Genomic DNA, 23,224 nt, shown 5'->3' with positions numbered 1-23,224 from the left:
TGTGGATCTTTTTTTAAGATTTCAAGAGACTTAAAAAAAACTTCCCGTGGGCTTCCCTGGTGGCACAGTGGTTGAGAGTCCGCCTGCCAATGCAGGGGACACGGGTTCGTGCCCCGGTCCGGGAAGATCCCACATGCCACGGAGCAGCTGGGCTCGTGAGCCACGGCTGCTGAGCCTGCGTCTGGAGCCTGTGCTCCGCAACAGGAGAGGCCACAACAGTGAGAGGCCCGCGTACCGCAAAAAAAAAAAAACAATATTACTGGAGATATACTTTTGCTTGGATGAGCAATACACATTCTCTGGATACATACCTAACTGTTTCCATAATAAAGCAATATTATGTTTGTTTATTCATCAATATTTGTTGAATGTTGAAAAATATTTATTGAACATTTACCATGTACTATGCATTGATGTATTCATTATTGATGTAATACATTATTGCAAAATTTACCCTCCTAATTTACAGACTCAAAACAATACTTCAGAATGTCTTTTTTCCCTTTTCTATAACTCTGGATATTCACAGATATCAATTTTTAGTAATTAAGGATTGGAAAAACAATTTCATTTAGTATTAGATTCCATGTATTGGATCACTAGAGAAGTTTTTCATACTCTTGTTTGTGATTTATATGTATTTTTTCTGGATATTGCCCATTCAAGGTCTTTACCCACATTTTTGTTTATTCAGATGTTTTTATTGCCTTAATAATATATGTCTTTATTAGTTGGTGTACAGGCCACAGTCACTGTTTTTTATTTTCTTCTGGAAAAAAATAAATCTTATAAATCTAAATTTGCCAATTACATATTTCATATTTTCTGTTTTGTGTAGCTTAGATTTTTTCATCCTCCAAACTTTAAAAATGTTACTGATGTTTTATTTTTACACTTGTAAGTTATGGTTTAGTTTTTTACATAAAATATTTTTGGTATCTGGAATATATCTTGGTATAAGGAATGGATATAGGATTCTCACCATTTCAATTGTCTTTGTCATTTTTAAAATTTTAGCTTCTACTCACATATTATATATAAATTTATAGAGCTATTTTCTCTCATATAGATATTTTATATATTTTCCTTTTCAAATATCTAAATCTTAGAAATTTAAATCTTAGAGAATTAATTCTACTTTAAAAATGTTCCCATGGTCATTTATTTTGTATCATGATTTCTCTGTTCTTTCATTCATAATTCTCAGAAGATAACTTCTTGACATCCCTTTCATTTATTTTTAGGGTTCTATAAATTTGAATTCTAAACATTTTCAGGGGCATAATGCTTTACAAAATTATAATCCCAATATTTATATAAATCAGTAATATTTAATTTTTAATAGTTACCAAATATCACCCTGAATAGCACTCTTATCTTTTCACCATATAGTTTATTTTATTTTTTAAAATAAATTTATTTATTTAATTTATTTTTGGCTGCATTGGGTCTTCATTGCTGCACACAGGCTTTCTCTAGTTGTGGCGAGCAGGGGCCACTCTTTGCTGCGGTGCAGGGGCCTCTCATTGCAGTGGCTTCTCCTGTTGCGAAGCACAGGCTCTAGGAGCACGGGCTTCAGTAGCTGCAGGAAGCAGGCTCATCAGTTGTAGCTTGTGGGCTCCAGAGCACTGGCTCAGCAGTTGTGGTGCATGGGCTCAGTTGCTCTGCGGCATGTGGGATCTTCCTGGACCAGGGCTCGAACCAATGTCCCCTGCATTGGCAGGCGGATTCCCAACCACTGCGCCACCAGGGAAGCCCTCACCATATATTTTAATGAGTACTAGTTCTCTCTTGAAATGAGTTAGAATAAACTGTCAAATAAAGCCACACTGAAACAGCTTTTATTCATAGTACCATCTAAATGATTATAGGGTAGCATTATACGGTATTATATAAGTATTCTGTGCATTTTAATATACAGAATTTAGGGTGTGTGTGTGTGTGTGTGTGTGTGTGTGTATGATTAGATGTTAGGGCAAGGTGTATCATCAATTGAGCATATTGTTAAAATATTTACCTTTTCCACCATAAAGCTGGGAAAGTATAGAGATGTTCTAAAGTCTTTTCAGAAAATTATGAAATGCATTTGTACGAATTAAGCAATCTTTCCTGGCTAACTTATTTAGTATAGACAAAAGATTTTCAGAAGCCCCAAATAATGTATATATAATACAAATATATTATGATTAACACGTTACTACTTGTTATATCTATATGTTCTTAACAAGAGAATATCTTAATTCCCTATTACAGTATCACTTGAGTCTAAAAGCCTATCTTGGTCATTTCTGAGCTGTACCAAAATAATGTAGGAGAGTCAAAAGTAAAATGATTTAATCTAAAAAGAATATTTTAGATAGACATATCTATAGTATAATTTGAGGTTGACTGTATGTTCATCAAGTAAAATTCCTATATTTTGTCATAATCCACAGTACATCATTCATCTAGTTAACTTTTAAAATTTAAGTCATTAAATTTTCTTTCACATAAAACTTCACCTTCTGTAAGATTCATGTTATTCTAGTTTACTACCTTTCATTCCTCTTTATTTTGTACTTACCTACATAACCGTTCTCTATTTTCTTTGATGGCTCTAGAATCTGACTAAAATTTCACCTTCATTCGAAGTTCTGGCATTTCATTGAAAATTACATCTAAAATAATGACCATCCAGTATGCTAGTCCCAGAACTCCTTGATTTTCTGCTATTTTCACTTCCACTCTGCTTTAGCTACTTACCCCCTTATCAATACCATGAGATTTGTCATTAGTTAGAAGTTAATTTCAATATTTGAAACTCTGAACAAATCTTTTGACCATCTATTATTCTAAACATCTCGCTCTTTTGCTTCAGGACTTCCAGTTTCTGGAACTCGGGGAGATACACAGTCTCTAGAACACCACCTGTCTTTGGATTTATCATCTAGCTTAACATTGATTTTTTTTTTTTTTGGACTTTACCTAAACTGCTCTCTTTCTGGTTGATCCATATCAAATTCTCAGCTCCACTGTGCAATCCTCTCTCCATATCCTTTAAATAAATGAGATTTATTCCTTTACTCTCATTCTCCTTATATCTTCAAATGCTTCCTCGTTATTCTTTTATCAAGAGTATCTGATAAATCAACTGACAAAGGATTAATCTCCAAAATTTACAAGCAGCTCATGCAGCTCAATAACAAAAAAACAAACAACCCAATCCAAAAATGGGCAGAAAACCTAAATAGACATTTCTCCAAAGAAGATATACAGATTGCCAACAAACACATGAAAGAATGCTCAACATCACTAATCATTAGAAAAATCCAAATCAAAACTACAATGAGATATCATCTCACACAAGTCAGAATGGCCATCATCAAAAAAATCTAGAAACAATAAATGCTGGAGAGGGTATGGAGAAAAGGGAACACTCTTGCACTGCTGGTGGGAATGTAAATTGATACAGCCACTATGGAGAACAGTATGGAGGTTCCTTAAAAAACTACAAATAGAACTACCATATGACCCAGCAATTCCACTACTGGGCATATACCCTGAGAAAACCATAATTCAAAAAGAGTCATGTACCAAAATGTTCATTGCAGCTCTATTTACAATAGCCAGGACATGGAAGCAACCTAAGTGTCCATCAACATGAATGGATAAAGAAGATGTGGCACATATATACAATGGAATATTACTCAGCCATAAAAAGGAACGAAACTGAGTTATTTGTAGTGAGGTGGATGGACCTAGAGTCTGTCATACAGAGTGAAGTAAGTCAGAAAGAGAAAAAAAAATACTATATGCTAACACGTATATATGGAATCTAAGAGAAAAAAAAAAAAGGTCATGAAGAACCTGGGGCAAGATGGGAATAAAGACACAGACCTACTAGAGAATGGACTTGAGGATATGGGGAGGGGGAAGGGTAAGGTGTGACAAAGTGAGAGAGTGGCATGGACATATATACACTACCAAACGTAAAATAGATAGCTAGTGGGAAGCAGCTGCATAGCACAGGGAGATCAGCTCAGTGCTTTGTCCCACACTAGAGGGGTAGGATAGGGAGGGTGGGAGGGAGGGAAATGCAAGAAGGAAGAGATATGGGAACATATGTATATGTATAACTGATTCACTTTGTTATAAAGCAGAAACTAACACACCATTGTAAAGCAATTATATTCCAATAAAGATGTTAAAAAAAAGAATATCTGTATAAAATAGATAACTAATAAGAACCTGCTATATAAAATAAATAAATAAAACTTTAAAAATAATAAATAAAAAAGAATATCTCAACTTACAAACCACTTCTAGCAATATCATCACTCCTTCTTCTGTCCACCACTTAGCAGTCACTTCAAAATAGTTTTCTTTGTCAGCATGCCAAAGACCTGTCTAAGGTCACTGGCAGTTTCTGTTTTGCTGAGGCGGTGGATCATTTTTGGTCATGTGTAACTTGAACTCTCAGTTGCATTTGACTTAATACACCATTCTTCTCTTTGATTGTCTTCGTTTGTTTGTTGATTTTAACTCTCTGCCCATTTGATTTTAAGACATTATATATGACTTTTGTCATCTCTAACTTCTTGTTCCCAGACTCCTTTGAGGACCGCTCATCATTTTTTGGCCTCTTAAATATTCATTACTTCTCAGATTCTATTTTCAACAATTTCCCCTTTTTATTCTACATTTCTTTCTCTTATGTTATGTTCTCAACAATTCCCGTGGCTTAGAAAATATCACTAATGAATAAATGAAATCAAAACTGTCTCCTTCTTAGAACTTTCAACTGTATATTAAACAGCCAATCTGGCATCTCAATATCTTGTACATATTGCAGACACCTAAGAGCAATTCATTAGAATTTTGACACACACACCTGGGGGAATAGACTCAATCTGGAAACATTCAAGGTTTTTTCCAAGTCCTAACAATTGGTGAAAACTGAAAAGAAGTAATCTTTGGGACAATATATAATAAAATGTACTTCATATTAAATCATCTTGTGATATAAAAATGTCATTTAAAAAGTTCTAGGGTTTATTGACATGGAAGATTTTCACCTTATGAACTGTTTATCTGCCTTAGCTGAAAACTGTGTTTGGATTTCTCAGTAATTGTAGTAGTTTGATAATGAGAAGTCATATATATCCTAAGCATTTTGTTTACATTTGAAGCTATTGGGTTTGGGGAATGACAAATTAATGTAAACTTTCCTAATCCCAAAAAAGGTGAAATATCTCAATTATAAGAGCAACTATTTGTGTTTGTTTGTATATAGGTCTGGCTGTGCAGGCGTGTGTACATAAAGCCATATTACAAGTATATTTATTAAAATTCTTAGATTGTGTTCAGAAATTACAATGCGATTTTCTGAAAGAGGCCTCTGATTAATAAATAAATGACTACTACTGAAAAAAGTACCAATTTGATACCACTGGTATATTTGAAATCTGCAAATCACCGTAATTCTCATAACCACAGTTTAAGTCTTTGTAATTTTTAATCTAGATACCTGCATAGACTCCTGTTGGATACATTTTCTCATATATTGACCTGCTCTAGTATCTTGTCCTTACTACCTAACTACCTCTAGCATCAGGTTCAAGCTTCTTATAGCACAGAAGATTCTCATAATGTCCTCATACTCTGCGTGTATGTGTGTATGTTCATCTTGGTGGCGGCAAAGAAAAATCTATTTAATGTATAATTTGAGGTGTGGGGTGAGGAATGTTTCCTTGGTTTTGTCCCTGTTGAAGAGCAACTGTGTTTTGACTGTGACATTATTCATACTCTATAATTTATTGGCTCTATTAGTTTCTGTAACTCTAGTGAGTTATTATATGATTGATAAATAGGAGAATTATATTAGCATAGTGTGAAATTTATAATTGTTCATACACATTTTCTATGAGCATGATCACTTTGCACCACTGAGAAACAGTAACTTACTGCAACGTAAATAACATGAACACATGAAGAAGATGTAGGCAAATAGACACTGTATCACAGTATTTATTTCTTACCTGGCTCAATTTGCCCATGCACTCTGTCTTGGAAATGATTACAATCTATTTCCCCCTTATCTTTGTTAATTTCAGGAGTCACAAATCTTTCTTACACACATCACATCTTTCAATTAGTTGTTGAGAGTTTTTGATTATTTGCATGCATTATCTCGTTTAAGTCTCAAAACATCCCTAGGAGTTAGATAACTTTGTTACCCCTCCTCTATTTGTTTTCAAAAAATTTTGCTTAACATACGAGAAAAATAGGATTCAGAAAGGTAACTTGCTCAAGATAAATAAGACAACTAGTAGATTATAGTCTCAGGATTTAAACCCAGTCAATGTCCACAGACTTTGCAATTAACTAGTAACAAGACATTGATTCATTATACAGGGAAAAGGATTTATTATAAATAACTGATATTACATTTTATTAAAACTATGGTGCATATCTTCTGCCAATTATTCTTCAATAAGAGGCCATGTGTTTATTCAAATCTTATAAATTCACACATTCCTCTGTGACAGGTAATCTTCTAATCTCTCTATATAGTGGTAATACAAATGACTATAACTACCTATCCTCATGATGTTGCACAACAGTAAGGAGGAATGTATACTAAGCATCTTAATAGCTACATAAAATCATTTCAGATAGAAAGATCAAAAAGCAATGTAATGGGAAAAAGTAACTGGGAAGTAGTACTGGGGTCTGCTCATTCTGATAGTATAAGGGAAACCAGGGAAGTGATAGCATCAGAGGAAAACCATTCAAAAACTCAGATTCAGACACAGAGAATGGAATAGTTGAATACAACAAGGTTTAGCATTTTCTAAGTAGCGAAGTAGTTAAGATCATTGATTAGGTGTGATTACAATTATGGATACTAGAATTGAGCCTAGAGAAAAATTTAAATGTGGGAGAAATAAAAAACTTATCATAGTGAAAAGAGTAAGATAATTTTTGGGAAGTCCTTGGAGAAGCAAAAATTATCTGAGCTAGAAATACTAACTTAATTAAATAGGAAGGAATGGTAGTGATGATGAGGAAGTAGGATGTTGGAAATATGTGTTTTGGAGGCAATGCATTTATTGGTGAGCATGAGACTCTGGGAAAGAGTGAGAGAGTAGACAGAGAATATTTGGATGAGAAGATCAAGGCACTAAAGGACAGGGAATTTAAGTGATATTAAAATCACCTACAATGGTACAATGGTAAATGAATAGTGGTAGAGAGGTTGCTCTGAGTTAAGTCCTCAGTGACTTAGATGGAAATACCTGTGGATCATAGATGTCAACAAGAAGAAATAATGCTAGGTAGTAAAGTCTGTTGATAGGCATTACCTGAGGAGAATGGGGAAAAATGTTTTGGATTTAATAGCAAGGAGGATTCCTAATATACTTTTAGGCACACAATTGGGTTTGGCATAAAGAATAAATACCAGTTGAAGAAGATGCAGAAAAGTTTTATATTAAAGTAAGAAGATTGAGGGATTTTTTGAGTGGAAGTTGTTGATTTAAAAGTTGTTGCTGATGACAGACTATAAATGCCCTGAAGTACATTGGAGGATTCTGAGAAAACATGGAGAGGTGGACAGTTAGGTCTGATTAGTTGTTGTACAAAGCCAAATTGGGAGAAGTGTCACTCTGATGTTGGATGCTCTGAGACACTTGAACAACTAAATGATATCTAAAGTAAATGGGAGTATAGGCATGATGATCAATCCTGGTGGTTCCTTAGAAGTATGGTGGGTAATTACGTGAACAAACTGGTTATAAACTTAAACCAGGGAAGACAAAGAAATAGTTCAGTTGTGCTCTGTATGCTCTTCTTCCTGTCCCACATTTTCTTGCTTTGTGCCCTGTATTTTACTGTGAAATTGGTTTGTTACTTTATGTCTCTTGCTTTCATACTCTTTATTTTATAATTCTGAACATTTGTTTATGCAGCTTTTAAATATTTTTAGAACCATGTCTGTTTTCCTACAGAAGGCTTGCTTTGTGGTTGCTGATTATACAGCATTATAACACTTTGTCTTTCTTACTTGAGAACTTTGTAATAGCAAACTCTCTAGCAGATGCATTTTCTTTTCAAGGTCAGCAAAATTTATACACATTGGTTGATGCTGGTTTGAGTGTTAAAACTTGTTGTTATTGGGTATAAGATAGGAAATTGTCCTCTTATTTTTCAGATACATAAACACTAATACACATAATTTTACTGGTTTCCTTGATTCCATTTTAGCATTTTCACTTAATTGCGTAGGTGGCATTTATGGTGTACAGGGAATAAAATGGTTCATTTATTTCTAGTGAAGTACTATAAGGAAGGAATCATTTCTCACAAATAAAACAACTGATTCAACAATATTAAATCACCAGAAAGTGTTTTAGTACATCAAGGAAGGGTTTTGTATGATACTTGGTGTTTATTTCCAATGAGAAAAGAAACAGGATTCATGTGTTTGCCCATTTGTTCAGGCTTTTAGGTTTTTACTGTTTGGAAAGAGTATAAAAGTACTACTAAAGCAATGTAGCTAAAGTGATAATTCAACGTACACAGGACATTCTGTAATGCTACCGTGTTTCCTATTTAGCATTCCATGGCCTGGTCAATATTTCCTGTCCCTTAATTTTGTTTTGTACACATGAGAACTTCCCATTGGAGCAGGGCTTTTGCTGGACAGGAAAGGAGAAAGTTGTGTACATCTCTGGATGCCAGAATAAGGAAAATAGTTTGCCATTATTAAGAAAATTTTGGATTCCCAGATGTATAAAATTTTACTAATAAAACTGCTCAAAAAATTTTAAAAACCTTTTATCAAAATCTGAGGTTAACTACTACTTTTTACATCCTTCTTAAATTTTATAAGGTATTCAGAATGCTTAAATCCAAAGAATACTTTCCACTTTGTACATTATTGCTGTCCAGTATTTTGTTTTTGTATATGAATGTAAATTATTACTTATTTATCATTATTAATTTATATATTCAAATTATATAGATATTCTGCTATCTTATATAAAACATCTACTTATGTGCTAGTTTCTTTGCTCAATATTGTTTAGTTTATCTCATCTCAGTCCTAGAATCAATTTCTTTTTCTCAAAGTTGATCCTTTGGATGTTCATCTACTAACAGACAACAAGGGTCTATTAATGGTAAGATTTGTGAGTCTAACTAATAATGTTACTATTTTATATTTCCTTTAAAAAAATACTCCATTTGGAAGCTATTTGGACAATATCTCTTGTTGCCATCATTTTGAAATCTGTTCTCAGTCTAATTGCCCTTCATGAAATTTGAAAATATCAAAAAATGTGAGGTAATTAAAGACTCTGGATAAAATTGTATGTCTCCAGAGATTTACTTTTGCTTCTTCAGGCAGTAGGGCTGGACTTTGGAACTTACAGATCCCTTGAATCCAAACAAGTATTAAGATGATTCAAAATTCAGCTTCATTCTTTGTGAGAACTTGTGTTTCTGATTTGTCCTTATTTTGTGATACCGGTTGAAAAAGTGGGCTTTTACTAGGACTTTTCCTCCTTGGTTGAGAATAAAATCTGCTTTTCTGTTTTCTCAGGCTTGTGAGTCTGTGGAAAGCCTTGCTCAGCTGTCTCTTTCAAAATAAGCAGATATCCTGGGAGGAATGTGGCTTCAGTTGCTGGGCTCAGCTTTCTGGAATTTCCTTTCTCCCAGATATTAGCTTCATAATACTTCATTTTTGTTATTAACTCTATGGAGATTTTGATAAAATATTTTGCCATACTTTCTTAGTTGTCCTCAATAGGAAGAATTGGGTAGAACATATAGTTTACTATTGCAGTTAATGGAATTCTTTGCATATGCTTAAGGATGTATGGATTATCATACAATTTTCTATTTCTTTTAATGTTTTTTATATTCTCTTATTCCTTTTAATTTTCTACTTTTTGAGTAATTTCTTCTGGTTCATCTTCCAATTGACAAATTCTCTCTTCTGCCTCGTAGTATTGACTATACCATCATTCCATTACATTTTTATTACTATAAAATTAACTGTTTGTTTTCTATAAATTTTATTTGGTATTTTATCAAATAAAACTCTAAATGTTTATAGTGCCATATTCTTTTCTCATGTTTTTGATTCCTTATTTTACATCTTTACTCGTTTTTTAATAAATTTAGGTGATTAAGTTTATGAGACACTTTACATATCTGATGCTCTCTGGACTTAATCTTGGTCTTTGATCATTTATTGTATTATATGCTGCATTTCAAATGTTTATTTTAAAAAGTACTGATGATTGAGTATATTAATTTGACTATTCATATCATAAACATACCTTGGAAGGTTTATTTATTATCAGTGTGAATACACTGAATCATGATCATGGAAATATAGTTTCCAACCAAATGCAATCATTGACTATGGAAAGTCACAAAACTAATCATCCCTAAATGGAATCCATCAGCTTTGTTATCTGCTATTTTAATTTGTTATTTTTAGGGAAATAACATACTTTCTACAAAGTTACATTTACTTCAGTGCATGTATTGAAGATACACACACATATTGGAAGGTAAATGATTCAATGTATCTTTTTAATTTTCCACATATATTTCTCATCTGACCTTTCCTATTTTCTTCTAATTAGTTATATATTATGTGTTAATAAAGTCTCTGCCCATGAAATACTCCCATGCTTTTCCAGTACTCAGTCACTTCAGCCTTCTCTGAATTCCAATGTCTCTTAAAAATGACATTGTAAAATATCTTATGTGCATCATTCTGAGTCATCAGTTGTTCTTTTTAATTTATAAAATACTGAAGAATGGTAATCATGCCATATAGATTCTTATAGTGTATAAGTGGGCACTTAGTATGTATTAAATATAATTTATAACATTGCAGTGCATTTCAATTCCTGCATAAACAAGAAGACACAGATAGGGCTTCCCTGGTGGCACAGTGGTTGAGAGTCCACCTGCCGATGCAGGGGATGTGGGTTTGTGCCCTGGTCCGGGAAGATCCCACATGCCACGGAGCGGCTGGGCCCGTGAGCCATGGCCGCTGAGCCTGCATATTCAGAGCCTGTGCTCCGCAGCGGGAGAGGCCACAACAGTGAGAGGCCTGCGTACCGCAAAAAAAAAAAAAAAAAAAAAAAGACACAGATAAATGATCATATATTTGGCAAACTTGCAATAAGTTTCCATCCAGAGAGACTCCACAGATTATGCAATACAAACAGTGATATGCCATTTAAACCATTTATAACTGACATGATTTTTTTGTCCTTTAAATTTGCTACTGAAATGTTTCAATTTCAAAGATATTAATATGCATAACAGAAAAAAAGATAAGAGGAAACAAGAATTTACTTCAATATTTATAGCAGCATTATTTACATTTGCCAAGATATGCAAGCAACCTAAGTGTCCATCAACAAATGAATGGATAAAGAAGATGTGATATAGATATATGCAATGGACTAATACTCAGCCATAGAAACGGATGAAATTTTGCCATATGCAGCAACATGGATGGAATTGGAGGGTATTATGCTAAGTGAAATAAGCCAAACAGAGAAAGAAAAGTACTGTATGATATCACTTATCTGTGGAATCTAAAAACATACAACAAACTAGTGAATATAACTAAAAGGAAGCAGACTCACAGATATGGAGAACAAACTAGTGGTTACCAGTGGGGAGACAGAAAGGGAGAGAGAGGATCAACATAGCGGTAGAGGATTAAGAGGTACAAACTATTATATATAAAATAAGCTACAAGGATTTATTGTACAACACAGGGAATATAGCCAATATTTTATAATAACTATCAATAGAGTACAACCTTTAAAAATTGCAAATCACTATATTGTACATTTGTATATAATATTGTACATCAACTATATGTCAATAAGAAATAAATAAATAAAATAAAAGTCCCAGTTAAAGCTTAGAACAATCAAGGGATTGAGGAATAAGAGTGGCTACATATATTCATTTTCCTTTCCTTCACTTATTGTTTTCCTTTTACTACACTTTGACATGCTATTTACTGATTTAAAAGAATCAGAAAAAAATAAAACATGGTATATTAGAAAGTTTAGTAAATTGAGAATTGAGAGTCTTGGGTGCTAGACCAGACTTAACCATTAAATCATTGATTTAATTTAGTCAAATAATTTCATCATACTTGGCCTTATCTTTTTCATTGTTATGGTTAATAGTAGATATATTTTGAAGAATTTTACAGTATGAATATTCTATGATGAAAAATTTTATGTCTGCTTATTATACATACAAGCATTATGCATGTTATGTAGTTTATGCTTATTATGCCAATTATTTTTCTTAATTTAATTTACCTTAAGCAAGGATTAAAAATATATATTATTAGGATGATTGACAAAACCTGATACAAAGTTTCAGGTATTCATTTTTTAATAATACGGAATTATTAAAAAATGCTTTTTTGAGAAGTGATATGTATCTTAAAAGTTTTGCAGTCCACCTCCCCACAAAATAGAGGAATTTATGCTACATTATCTTTTAAATATTCACATTACACATATCTATGAGAGGAAGCCAGTGGTTAACCACTTTCAATGAAATTCTTACCTTGCACAAATACTCTTTCTTCCAGTTAACCCTAAAGGTGTTTTTAATAGTCCTTGTCTTTATCCTGCTTAATAATTTTTCAGTATTTAAAAATTACTTTCATTTTCCCCTAAATCTTTTTCTTTAGATAAAATATATACAATGTTTCAGAATCACCTCATGAAAAGCAGCATTTCAAGACCAATCATCATGCTTGATGTTTTCAACAAATGGCCTCTTGCCTGTTATCTTTTCTTCAAAGTGTTGTGTATAGATGTATGTTCAAAACTCAGATCTGGTGTCACAGAATTTAAGCACAGGAGACTACTACCATCCCTTTTCTGGAAAATTAATTTGTTTATTTTACCTCGTGCTTATAGTTCCTTTAATTTATTTCTCATTACACTCTATTTTATTTGCTTGCCTTACAAGGTTATCCTGAAATGGGATGCCATTTGAAATGCACTTAGCAGCTACAGGTTCACAATTGTTTTTCAATTACACTTGCAGTTATTTTAGTTCATTTCAGGAAATCATTTTAGATTAAATCAAGTTGATTTCATAAGTTTTAGAGATTTTTTAAAAAAATGTTTCTTTCCTATACGATTTTAATGGCCTTCTAATTATGTTTATTTTAGCATTTATAGTATTACTGTCATTTTCTGGGGTAAGAAAAAAGTCTACTGAAGGTGAAATGCAGTGTTCTATGCTCAGAAATTTACCATCAAAACCTCTTCATCAACTATTGATGATATCCTTCCTTTATTAATTTTCATATAGGGAATGTCATTAAGAGATTTTGCATTATATTAACTTTTAGTACATATTCACATTATGCCAGACTTTATTATTCCAGATAGAATTCTAAATGGTTCCTTTGTATTAATGTCTTGTTATTCATCTATTCATATAACTATTTTTTCCATTTTTTATATTTTTAACCTTAAAATGAATCTGCATTGTTTTATATATATATATACACATAGTGCTTTTATATGCACTTGTATTTGAAAAAAGTAAATATATATAATATATAACATATTTATATTACATATAAACACATTAATTATCTGTAGTTCACTTTTCAAGTGGGTTACTGAAAATAACAATTAATACACTTTAAATTTATGATGCTACATTTTTGAGGCTTTATTACCTAAAGGTTTTGTTGACATGTCACATATTTAGTTTTCTGAACATTTCAAATGTATTTCCTAATATCCTGTATATACCAATTATTTAGAAAATATGGGCCTTCTTTGCTTCTTCCTCTCTGGAACTGTCATCCCCCAGATTAACTCTGACTGCAACACTTGTACCTAGTGGTAGGTCACAATGAACAACCCAGACAAATTCACTTGTTTTCTCCTACATGCAGTTATGGAATTTTGAGGCACTGAACTGAGCCGCATAGAAACTTGTACAACATTGTTTTATCTTACTTCTGCTAAACTCTTGAACACAGCCAGCTCTGCATAGCATATTCTTAAGAACTGCATTCTATTTCTCTTTACTCTTCATCCCATCTCACTGCACCAGCCACAAAGCACCCAAGATGTAAACAACAAAAATAAATCACTGCTTTCTTTCCCCAAACGTCTCTGTGGTCCGCTATGAATATTCCACCATGTTAATTAAGTGGTTTCTTTAATTAATCCTTAACTGTTCTCAGAATTTCTCCTTCCTAGTAGGACTGGTGATCAAGAAAATGGTAGAGGTTAGGGGGCAAATTTTACCTAGAGTCTTATGTAAGGGAGTCAAGTTCTAGGTCATGAAGGATACTAATTATTTCTGAAAAGTTCCTACAGTACTTTTTCTTCTAAATTTCTCCTCTTTCAGTATTAATATGACACATATGTTTCATTTAAATATTCAATACCATGTGTAATCAAGAACTATCAAGAATAATTTTAATACCTTATAAACTATACCACACTAAATAATTTAATCTATGCATGCTTTAGTCTGTATGTTGTAACTACTAATTGGCTGTATATTTTCATATACACAAAGATAGAACACATGCCATCAGTGAGTCAAGAATAAAATATTTCTCTATTGCTGACTTTTGTCATTTCTAAAATTGAATACCTGGAAATATGAATGGTGCATTTCAGTTAAAATTTATACTGTTGATCAATATTCTATAAGAGGAATTCCAATCATAATAAAATGATGGCAGTCAACATGTTCTTAGGTTAAAAGAAAGTAAGGACAGGCATCTGGCATATATACTTGAGTGTATGTAGCTTATAACATATTTTAGATGATTTATATCCAATATAATTATATTATTGCCCTCTTCCTTTGTGTTTCAAAATTTTAAAACAAATCTTTTTGAAGAAAGAAAATGTTCAAACCTTTAAATCTGTTTTATTTATCTTACAGGATTTAATTCAATCACTGATGCCAATTTTTATAAAAAAGCTCTATAATACAGAGCTTTAGGAAATATATTTTATTTTATAATAAAATACAATATATATATATTAGATCCATATGATTCAGAATAAAGAATGAACATTAATCTTACAAAAACACAAATGTATCTCTACAATTTAAGTTATTGAAACAAAAGTTCAAGAAACAATACTGAACCTGTCTATCCAGAGTTTATCCTAATATATGACATCCAGTGCCATGACAATCCATTTCTGCTTTATTCTATTCTATTCTACTCCTTTATATAATGCTGAGAATAACATTAATTCTATTTTTCAACTTACTAATGGGTCACAACCAGCAGTTTAGAAAACCCTATCTTATTAAAATAAATATATTTGAATTACATGCATACATTACTTATTTAGGATGTTACTACATAGTGATATGAACACTTCCATTCATCAAGGATAGAACGCGAAGTCATGCCTAGAATATGACAGGAGTTACACAAGTCAAGTTCAATACCTTAAGTAATTTAAGATACTGGCAGATGCATTAGATCTACTACATAGTCATAATTCAGCTGTGAGCCAGTTGTCCAAGTTCAAATGTACTCAGCATTATAAATAATATTCTAGACCATTCATATATGATAAAAAACCTTGTACAACATGGGTCCTTTATCCTTTATAAACTGTCTTTTTCTCTGCTGTTCTTCCAGCCTATTCCATCTCACCCCAACTATCACAGAGCATTTCAGAAAATGTATGTTTTGCTCTTTGAAAAGATGACTGAAACTAATCTATAGCTTTAATTAGGCAGGTATTAATTCTCTTTCACTAGGACACAGTATTCAAAGATCACAACCATTAAGTGCAGGGTTTATTTCATAAGTAGATTTATAGTTTATCCTTGTTGAGTTGGAAGGACATGGTTTTCCCTGAAGGTGTTTAGAGCTTCTGACTCCTCTGATCATTGTGGATTCAGCCAGTATTGATTCACCTAGTTCATAGACATATCTATTTGCCTAGAATGATAGACTAAGTTTTGAATTGGCATTTCCACCATTAAAGGCATCATAAAGTGCTATTAAAAATGATGTTTTACATGAATATTGTTAAAATGGACAGAACTTGACAGCTTATGCACACTAATCATAAGTGCTCAATGACTATTTGTCAAATATAAATGGAATGTCATAAGTTTTGTCTTTTCTTCAATATCCATAATTGGAAACAATTAAAACTGTAGACATCTCTTTGCATTTGTTTCCATCATGCTTCTTTGGCAGCAGATTTTCAGTATGAATAATAAAGGTAGCTATTTATAAATGCTTTTCAACAGATAATGTTAACATGCATTTCAGAACAACAAATGGCTATATAAATAATAACAATTATTCGTAAATACAAAACAAAAATAAAGTCTCTTTACCTGCATATTTTCTAATTAAAAAAAATCAAATGTCAGAGTTAAATGTCTGTGTCTTCCTCATTTGCCTCGCTATTACTAAATTTTGTTTAGATATAATCCTAAATAGCTTTTAACTTGTGATTACAAGTTTTGAATTATGAGTTTTTTGTCCATGAGAACTTGCATGTATAGTTGTCTTTTTGCAGTAAATTTAGAAAGAATTGATCCCAATAGTCTACTTATGCCATGTTATCACTAATTACTCTGACACTTTAGAAAGTAATGTTTTGAGAATGAAATAACAACTGTGGAATATTCTTTTGATGATTTCTTCTTTTAATTTATTTTTTATTAACTGAATGTGCTTAAAATTGTACTTCAAAGTTAAGTATTAAATTTTCAATAGAGACTTTAAAATAGTAACATAGAATTCATTTTAAGAGAAAATAATTATATTCTGGTAATTGTGAACCAACCTTTTTTTTATGGCAGTGTGTAATAAAGGTATTTTGATTTTCCTAACCAGATAGAATTTTTAGTAATCTATGTATTACTAATAGTAGTATAAGTAGAAGATACTAAAGTGACGATTCTGCTATAATTAATATGCCCATAATACTAAAAGTCGATGGTATATATTATTCTGATAGAATGTCTTACTCCTGATAGAGAAAATAACTCACTTTCACATGCTAATGTTAAATAAATCTTAAATGAAGTCAGAGTTCTCCAGTTTTAAATGAAGATGTTTAAGATTATTTTTTTAAGAATAATTTTCAAAAAGCACACAAGTCATAGGTCACTTATTTTAGAACATGTCCACAAATTGAATGCAACTACTTAAAAAGTCCTCAGATGAAAAAGCAGAAAAACACCACTCCTAAAGCTCACATCATGCTTTCTTCCAGAACTATCCACAGTGCTTCTCAGCACCCTGCAAAGGATAACCACAATCTCCATTTCTGGCACTGAATGATAATTTTTATTCACTTCCTGAGATCTAATCTGTCTTCCAATGGAAACTATTGCTTTTAAAATGTGTTTAGGGCTTCCTGGTAGCACAGTGGTTAAGAATCCACCTGCCAATGCAGGGGGGCACAGTTCAAGCCCTGGTGTGGGAAGATCCCACATGCCGCAGAGCCCGTGCGCTACAACTACTGAGCCTGCTCTCTAGAGCCCGCAAGCCACAACTACTGAGCCCACGTACCACAACTACTGAAACCTGCACGCCTAGAGCCTGTGCTCTGCAAGAGAAGCCAATGCAATTAGAAGCCCGCACACCTCAACGAAGAGTAGCCCGCTCTCACCACAGCTAGAGAAAGCCCCTAAGAAGTAATGAAGACCCAATGAAGCCATAAGTAAATAAATAAATAAATGTATTTATTTTAAAAATAAATAAATAAATAAAATGTGTTTACACCTGTGCTTACAATTAAATGTTATTTTTCATTGACTAGGTCCAAAGTGGTACCCTTCTCGAGTGGGCCTGCAGCTAGAACGTGGTAAGAACCAATTTCACGAATCTATTTGTTTAATTTAGAGTCCCTTTGCTGTCTCAATAGATAATATTTATTTATCACTTACTAAATGGCAGGTATTGTAATAAATACTTTAAATATATTATCTCATTTGATCCTCCCAAAAAGGTAGTGTTCCCCTTTTATGGGCAAGGAATTTTAGTCTCACAGAAATAAATTTCACACATTCACTGTCAATGTGTATTGGAGACAGGATCTGAACTAACATCTGTATCAAAAGCTTTTACTGCTATATTCCTGCAATCTACTGCTTCCTGATATATTCTCAGGGATACAGCTTAGCTCTGTTTCCTTTTTTTTTTCTATTTAAAAACAGAATAAGGGAGGTAAGGAGGAACAGAATGAACGAATTATAGGGAAAAGTATTGTATCCATTAATAACCCTCAAGTATTTCAAAATTTCAAACCCTATTCTCCATTCAGAAAATTTATAAATATACACACTAAAGCGAATCCTGTTTAGAATCATTGTTTTTGACATTACATCAACTTGACCTTAAATTTGGACTTGTTAAATAAAAGCTGTGGGTAGAATGTAAATTTGGGGGGGCTACTCAGTTCAGGTCCATGATAGTAAGTCTACAAGAGGCATCTATTAAGGAATTTCAATATCTAACTTTTTCCATTCAATTGTGAACTGAATTTTATTTTTCTGCAGTTTTTGCTTTTCCTAATATTCAGGGTATCATTTCTTAGTTATCACATTCACTTAAGGACAAATGATGATTTTCTTGGATTTCTCTAAGATATTCTGTTTTCATTGTTATCTTAAATATTCCATCTTTCTGTGAGACATCTATGTTGAAAACATAGGAATCCACATCATTCTTAAAAGTCACACTTTCTTAAGGTCTTACACTTTTCCAAACTCAATTGTTCAAGACAAATTCCCATCTGGCTAGAGTTTAAAAGAGAATCATTGTCTTGTTTATTTTTGCCTCTGCAGGGCATAGTATGTGCCAGGCACATAAATACCTTTCAACACAAGGATACTGAAATAACATAAAATGAAATAGTGGTTTTGTTTTCTGAACTTGACTCTTATATAAAGAGAAAACTGAGAATGCCACAGGTGTCAATGTCAAATGTAACTTCAATTTGAAGGACACTATATGGGACTGGGGGATATCTGTTACTTCACCCTTTCTGGTGAATGTGACTTTTTACTTTCCCCTCATTTATATACCTGGTTGAGTGTTCCAGGGTGTGATCTGAATAAAGTATAACCCTCCAAGTGTTCTTTGATAGGAATATGATGGCATATTTTAAAAAACAAATCAATGCATTTAGTAATACAAGCAGGACATGGTGCCAAGAAGAGGTTATTTGCAGTAATGCAGAATTTTAAACCTGACTCTTCTACTTATCTTTAGAGTCTTCTTTTATAAAGTAGAGCTAATAAAGAACCTAACATGTTTTTTTGTGTGTGGGGGGGCGGGGGGTGGGAAGGTTTGTAAGTATTAAATAGGATTATGTTTATAAAATGCTATCATGATTTTACGTGGTAGATGCTTCATTGAACATAGTTGTAACTATTAATATTAAGGAAAAAGACTTAACACCAAAACAAAGCAAGGCATGAATATTTACATTATAGTTGCTGCCAGAATACATTTGACAGAATGATTGCACTATAAGTAATGACGCCATGTGAATTTAGAGTCCTTTACAGTTTCCTGACACAAAAGACTGCAAAAACACAAATAAAAGAGTAAGCAATTGATTTTTATGTGAAAAATAGCAAAGGTTTATTTAGCTCAGTGTTTCTGCTGAGCTGGGCTGGACTTGGCTTTGCTTGGCTAATCTCACTCAAATAGCTACAGTCAACTGGCGGATTGTTGAAGACTGACCTTTTTAAGATGGCCACGACTACAGTCACTCCTCTCTGCTCTATGCTTCATCAGAATATTCTGTGCTTGTTATCATGGTGGCATCAGAGGTGCAAATAAATGAGCACAAGCACTCAAGAATTCATGAGATTCAGGCTTAGAACTGGGATATGATCCCTTGTCCCACATTCTATTTGTCAAAGCAAGACACTAGGCTAGCTTATATTCAAGGGGTGGGAAAATAGACACCAACTCTTAATAGAAGGAACTAAAAGTCATATTGCAAATGGTGTTGTTATGGTAATGGTGAATAATTGCAGTCATTATTGCAATAAATCTGTCATATAAACTGGTAACTAAAATGTGCTCTCTCTTATTACTGCGATTAATATACTTCATAATGTCCTGGAAGTACAGTGTTGAATTTCTAATTCTTAGAACCATTAGATTTGTTCAATAGAAAGTTGAAGCATGGGTAGAGTTGGTCCCTCTCTTCCCATCCCTGTCTCCAACCATCCATACCCATTATAAAACAGCCTTGACAAACCCGTAAGGTTAGAAGTATACACCTTAGTGTCTGGCCCATTCTTGGGAGAAAATGCCCCCAAAAGATGTATTACTTGAGTTAATTCAGGCAGAAAATTCAGTGGTCTTAAATGGTCAAAGTATCATATAAATGGATGGGCTTCCATTAGGCATGGTCTCCTGGGCCCACATATTCCGCGGGGGTCGGGAGCAAGAGCAGGGTGCTGTGCATGCCCCCTGCACACAACACCACCTAAGAGGTGGGCAAAACACCTAAGCCACCCCTCTGGCCCTATCTCTGGACACACCCCTACCCTCACCCCATATAAGGAACAAGCACTCCCCTACCTCAGGGAGTGGGCAAGCAAGGAAATCTTCTGTTTGTTCTCTCTTCCCCTTGCTGTAGCAGGAGTCCCAATAAAACCTCACCTGAATTTCTTGTCTGGCCTCTGATCAATTTCTACTGATTAAGGAGGCCAGAACCCTAGTCTGTAAAACTAGTATCAATATATTGAAGCTCTGTATCCCTCTTTCTGACTCCTTCATGCAGATTTAAAGAATTTGTTATTAACTCAGGTCCACCTAGATGATCTCTTTTGAAGCCATATATCAAAACCTAATCAAGGAAGTGATAGCCTATTATATTCATGTTGTATTTATCAAAATTAATATATAACAATTTTATATTTTTATCTTACGTTAAAATACCTATAATTGTAAAACTATGCCTTGGATTTTGAAAATCATCTAATGATAGTCATAAATTAACATCTTACTCTTTCTTTCAATAATAGAGAATAAAATGAAACCTGTACATGACTGGAGATAAGATAAATCACAGATAGATTAACATAAACTATAATATAAATAAAAACAACAACAGCAACACTAATAGCATTATACTTGTGAGATACATCCGTGTTGGTACATATGGCTCTAATGTACTCATTTTTCTTTCTGTACAGTATACTGTACAGAATAAATTAAAAAATTAAAAAAAATTTAAAAAATAAATAAAACAAAATATAGTTATCCATATCTCATTTATGAACACAAGATTTTTTACAATGTTTCGCTATTACAAACAGGGCTAAAAAGGACATCTTTGTACATATTCTTCAGGACACACTTGCCAGACTCACCTAGTGTTTATTTTTAAGAACAGAACATTTCCCTTACACATCTTTTGACATGTTCTGTTTATTTTCCTCCTATTTAATGAGAAATTCCTTCTCAGTAATCTTTGAGGTATATATGTCTTCTTACTTCAAAAGCCTGGAGTGCTAGAAATCTCAGTCTTAGTTTCCATCTTTCCTTTTCAAACTGAATGCATAATCTCTTCATGCCCCATGGCTTTAACTTTTAATGACTTTTAAATAATCTACAGAGCTACCCAACTGCCTACTTGACAGCTCCCACTTGCAGGTCTAATAGATATCACACACTAAATACACCCTAACCGAAATTTTCATTTTCACCCCAAATCCTACTCTTTCCTCAATCTTCTTCATGACAGTTAATGAGATTACAATGCACGTAAGTGCTCAGGTCAAAAATATAAGCACTGCCTGTATCTCACTGAATCATTTTCTCTCAAGTTGAACCTGCGCTAAGTTCAAAATATGTCTGGGATTGATGAAATTTTAACATTTCCACCAGTGCTATGTTAATCCAAACAAACCTCATACCCTGATTGATGAATTTTGACTTCCTCCTAAGTAATCTTGCTCCCTTTCTTCCCAGTTACCACAGAGCACCCATAACCATCTTTTAAAAAGGTGAATCATGCCTATCCCCAGGTGCTTTGCAATGACTTTTAAAATCATTCTACTCCAAATAATTTATCTTATAATAAAATCATTTATAGAACGGTTGATATGTATATCTACTGACACACAAAATTATACTTTAAAAATACCTTGTATCATAGTTGATTATTATATCACCTAATATTACATTTTCTCAGAACACAATATGATAGTAGCTAGTGGTAGTCTGTACTTTGTTTAAATAGCATTGGGAAACCACTGTGTATTTGAAAATTTGCCAGGTATATTTTATAAAATGGGTTTATTCATGTTATCTTACTTTAAAGATTTACTGTAAATTGCAATTTCTATGTAAAATTCATCCTTAGCTTTCACTGGTTTCACATTAAAATTATTTATCATTATGCCTTGAAATTGTATTAAAATGATATTTCCTTGTCGTTTAAGGTGGGCCCTTTTTGAAGGACTACATAACCATTCAAAGTGTTGCATCTTCCTCCATTGTCACACTTTATTTTACAGACCTAGGTCAACAAGTCAGTTGGACTACAGTAAGTATCGATTTGAAATGCAATAAACATGTCCCACATTTTGACATAATTTGTTGACATAGAGGACATTTTCTGTCAAACAAATTCATAGCGAAACAAAATATTGCACTAAAGGTATTTTAAATTTTCCATTCTTACTATGACCAGTGGCCAAATTTCCATTCAAGAATTGGAGAAATGAAAATACATGGTTGAAAGGAGGATAAATCCCTTTTTAAATGTCAATCTATCTTATGACCGATGGCTTTCTGCTTTCCCTATGCTTTGTCAGTTACATAGTGTTTCTTCAACTTTTCCTTCTAAGAGCCTCGTGATAATGAAGACCCATTTGTTCGGAAAGAGTGGAGAGAGAATATTCAATAAAAAATGTTCCAAGGCAGTGGGGAGGACATTTTAAAGACTGAGAGTGAAGTAGTAAGACTTCTTTGTGTTGTGAGGGGTGGGGCATTCTTTTGACTTTCTTGAAGGAGGTGTTTTCAAAGTGGTGGCAACTGAATCCAGTAACATTAGAAGAATGAAGACCATATTAAAAAACAGGAGGACTAAGAAACATAAAATACTTGACACTACTTCACAAGTATTGACATATTCATGAGTAATGGAATAGATGGATGGAATATCTTCAGTAG

General features: G+C 33.1%; 1 protein-coding gene across 1 annotated transcript in view; it reads left to right on the top strand.

The window, feature by feature from the left end:
* TECRL (trans-2,3-enoyl-CoA reductase like) overlaps positions 1-23,224 on the top strand; it is a 91,679-nt gene that overhangs the window by 29,665 nt on the left and 38,790 nt on the right. Inside the window, exons 3-4 of the mRNA XM_022567133.3 lie at positions 17,841-17,885; positions 22,492-22,595. Coding sequence (XP_022422841.1) covers positions 17,841-17,885; positions 22,492-22,595 — 149 coding nt within the window. The remainder of the gene's footprint in view (positions 1-17,840; positions 17,886-22,491; positions 22,596-23,224) is intronic.

Source organism: Delphinapterus leucas, chromosome 5 (assembly GCF_059928025.1).
Source record: "Delphinapterus leucas isolate spDelLeu-1000000601 "Yukka" chromosome 5, BTC_Dleu_Yukka2, whole genome shotgun sequence".
Lineage (NCBI taxonomy): Eukaryota > Metazoa > Chordata > Mammalia > Artiodactyla > Monodontidae > Delphinapterus > Delphinapterus leucas.
This window is presented reverse-complemented; position numbering and strand designations above follow the sequence as displayed.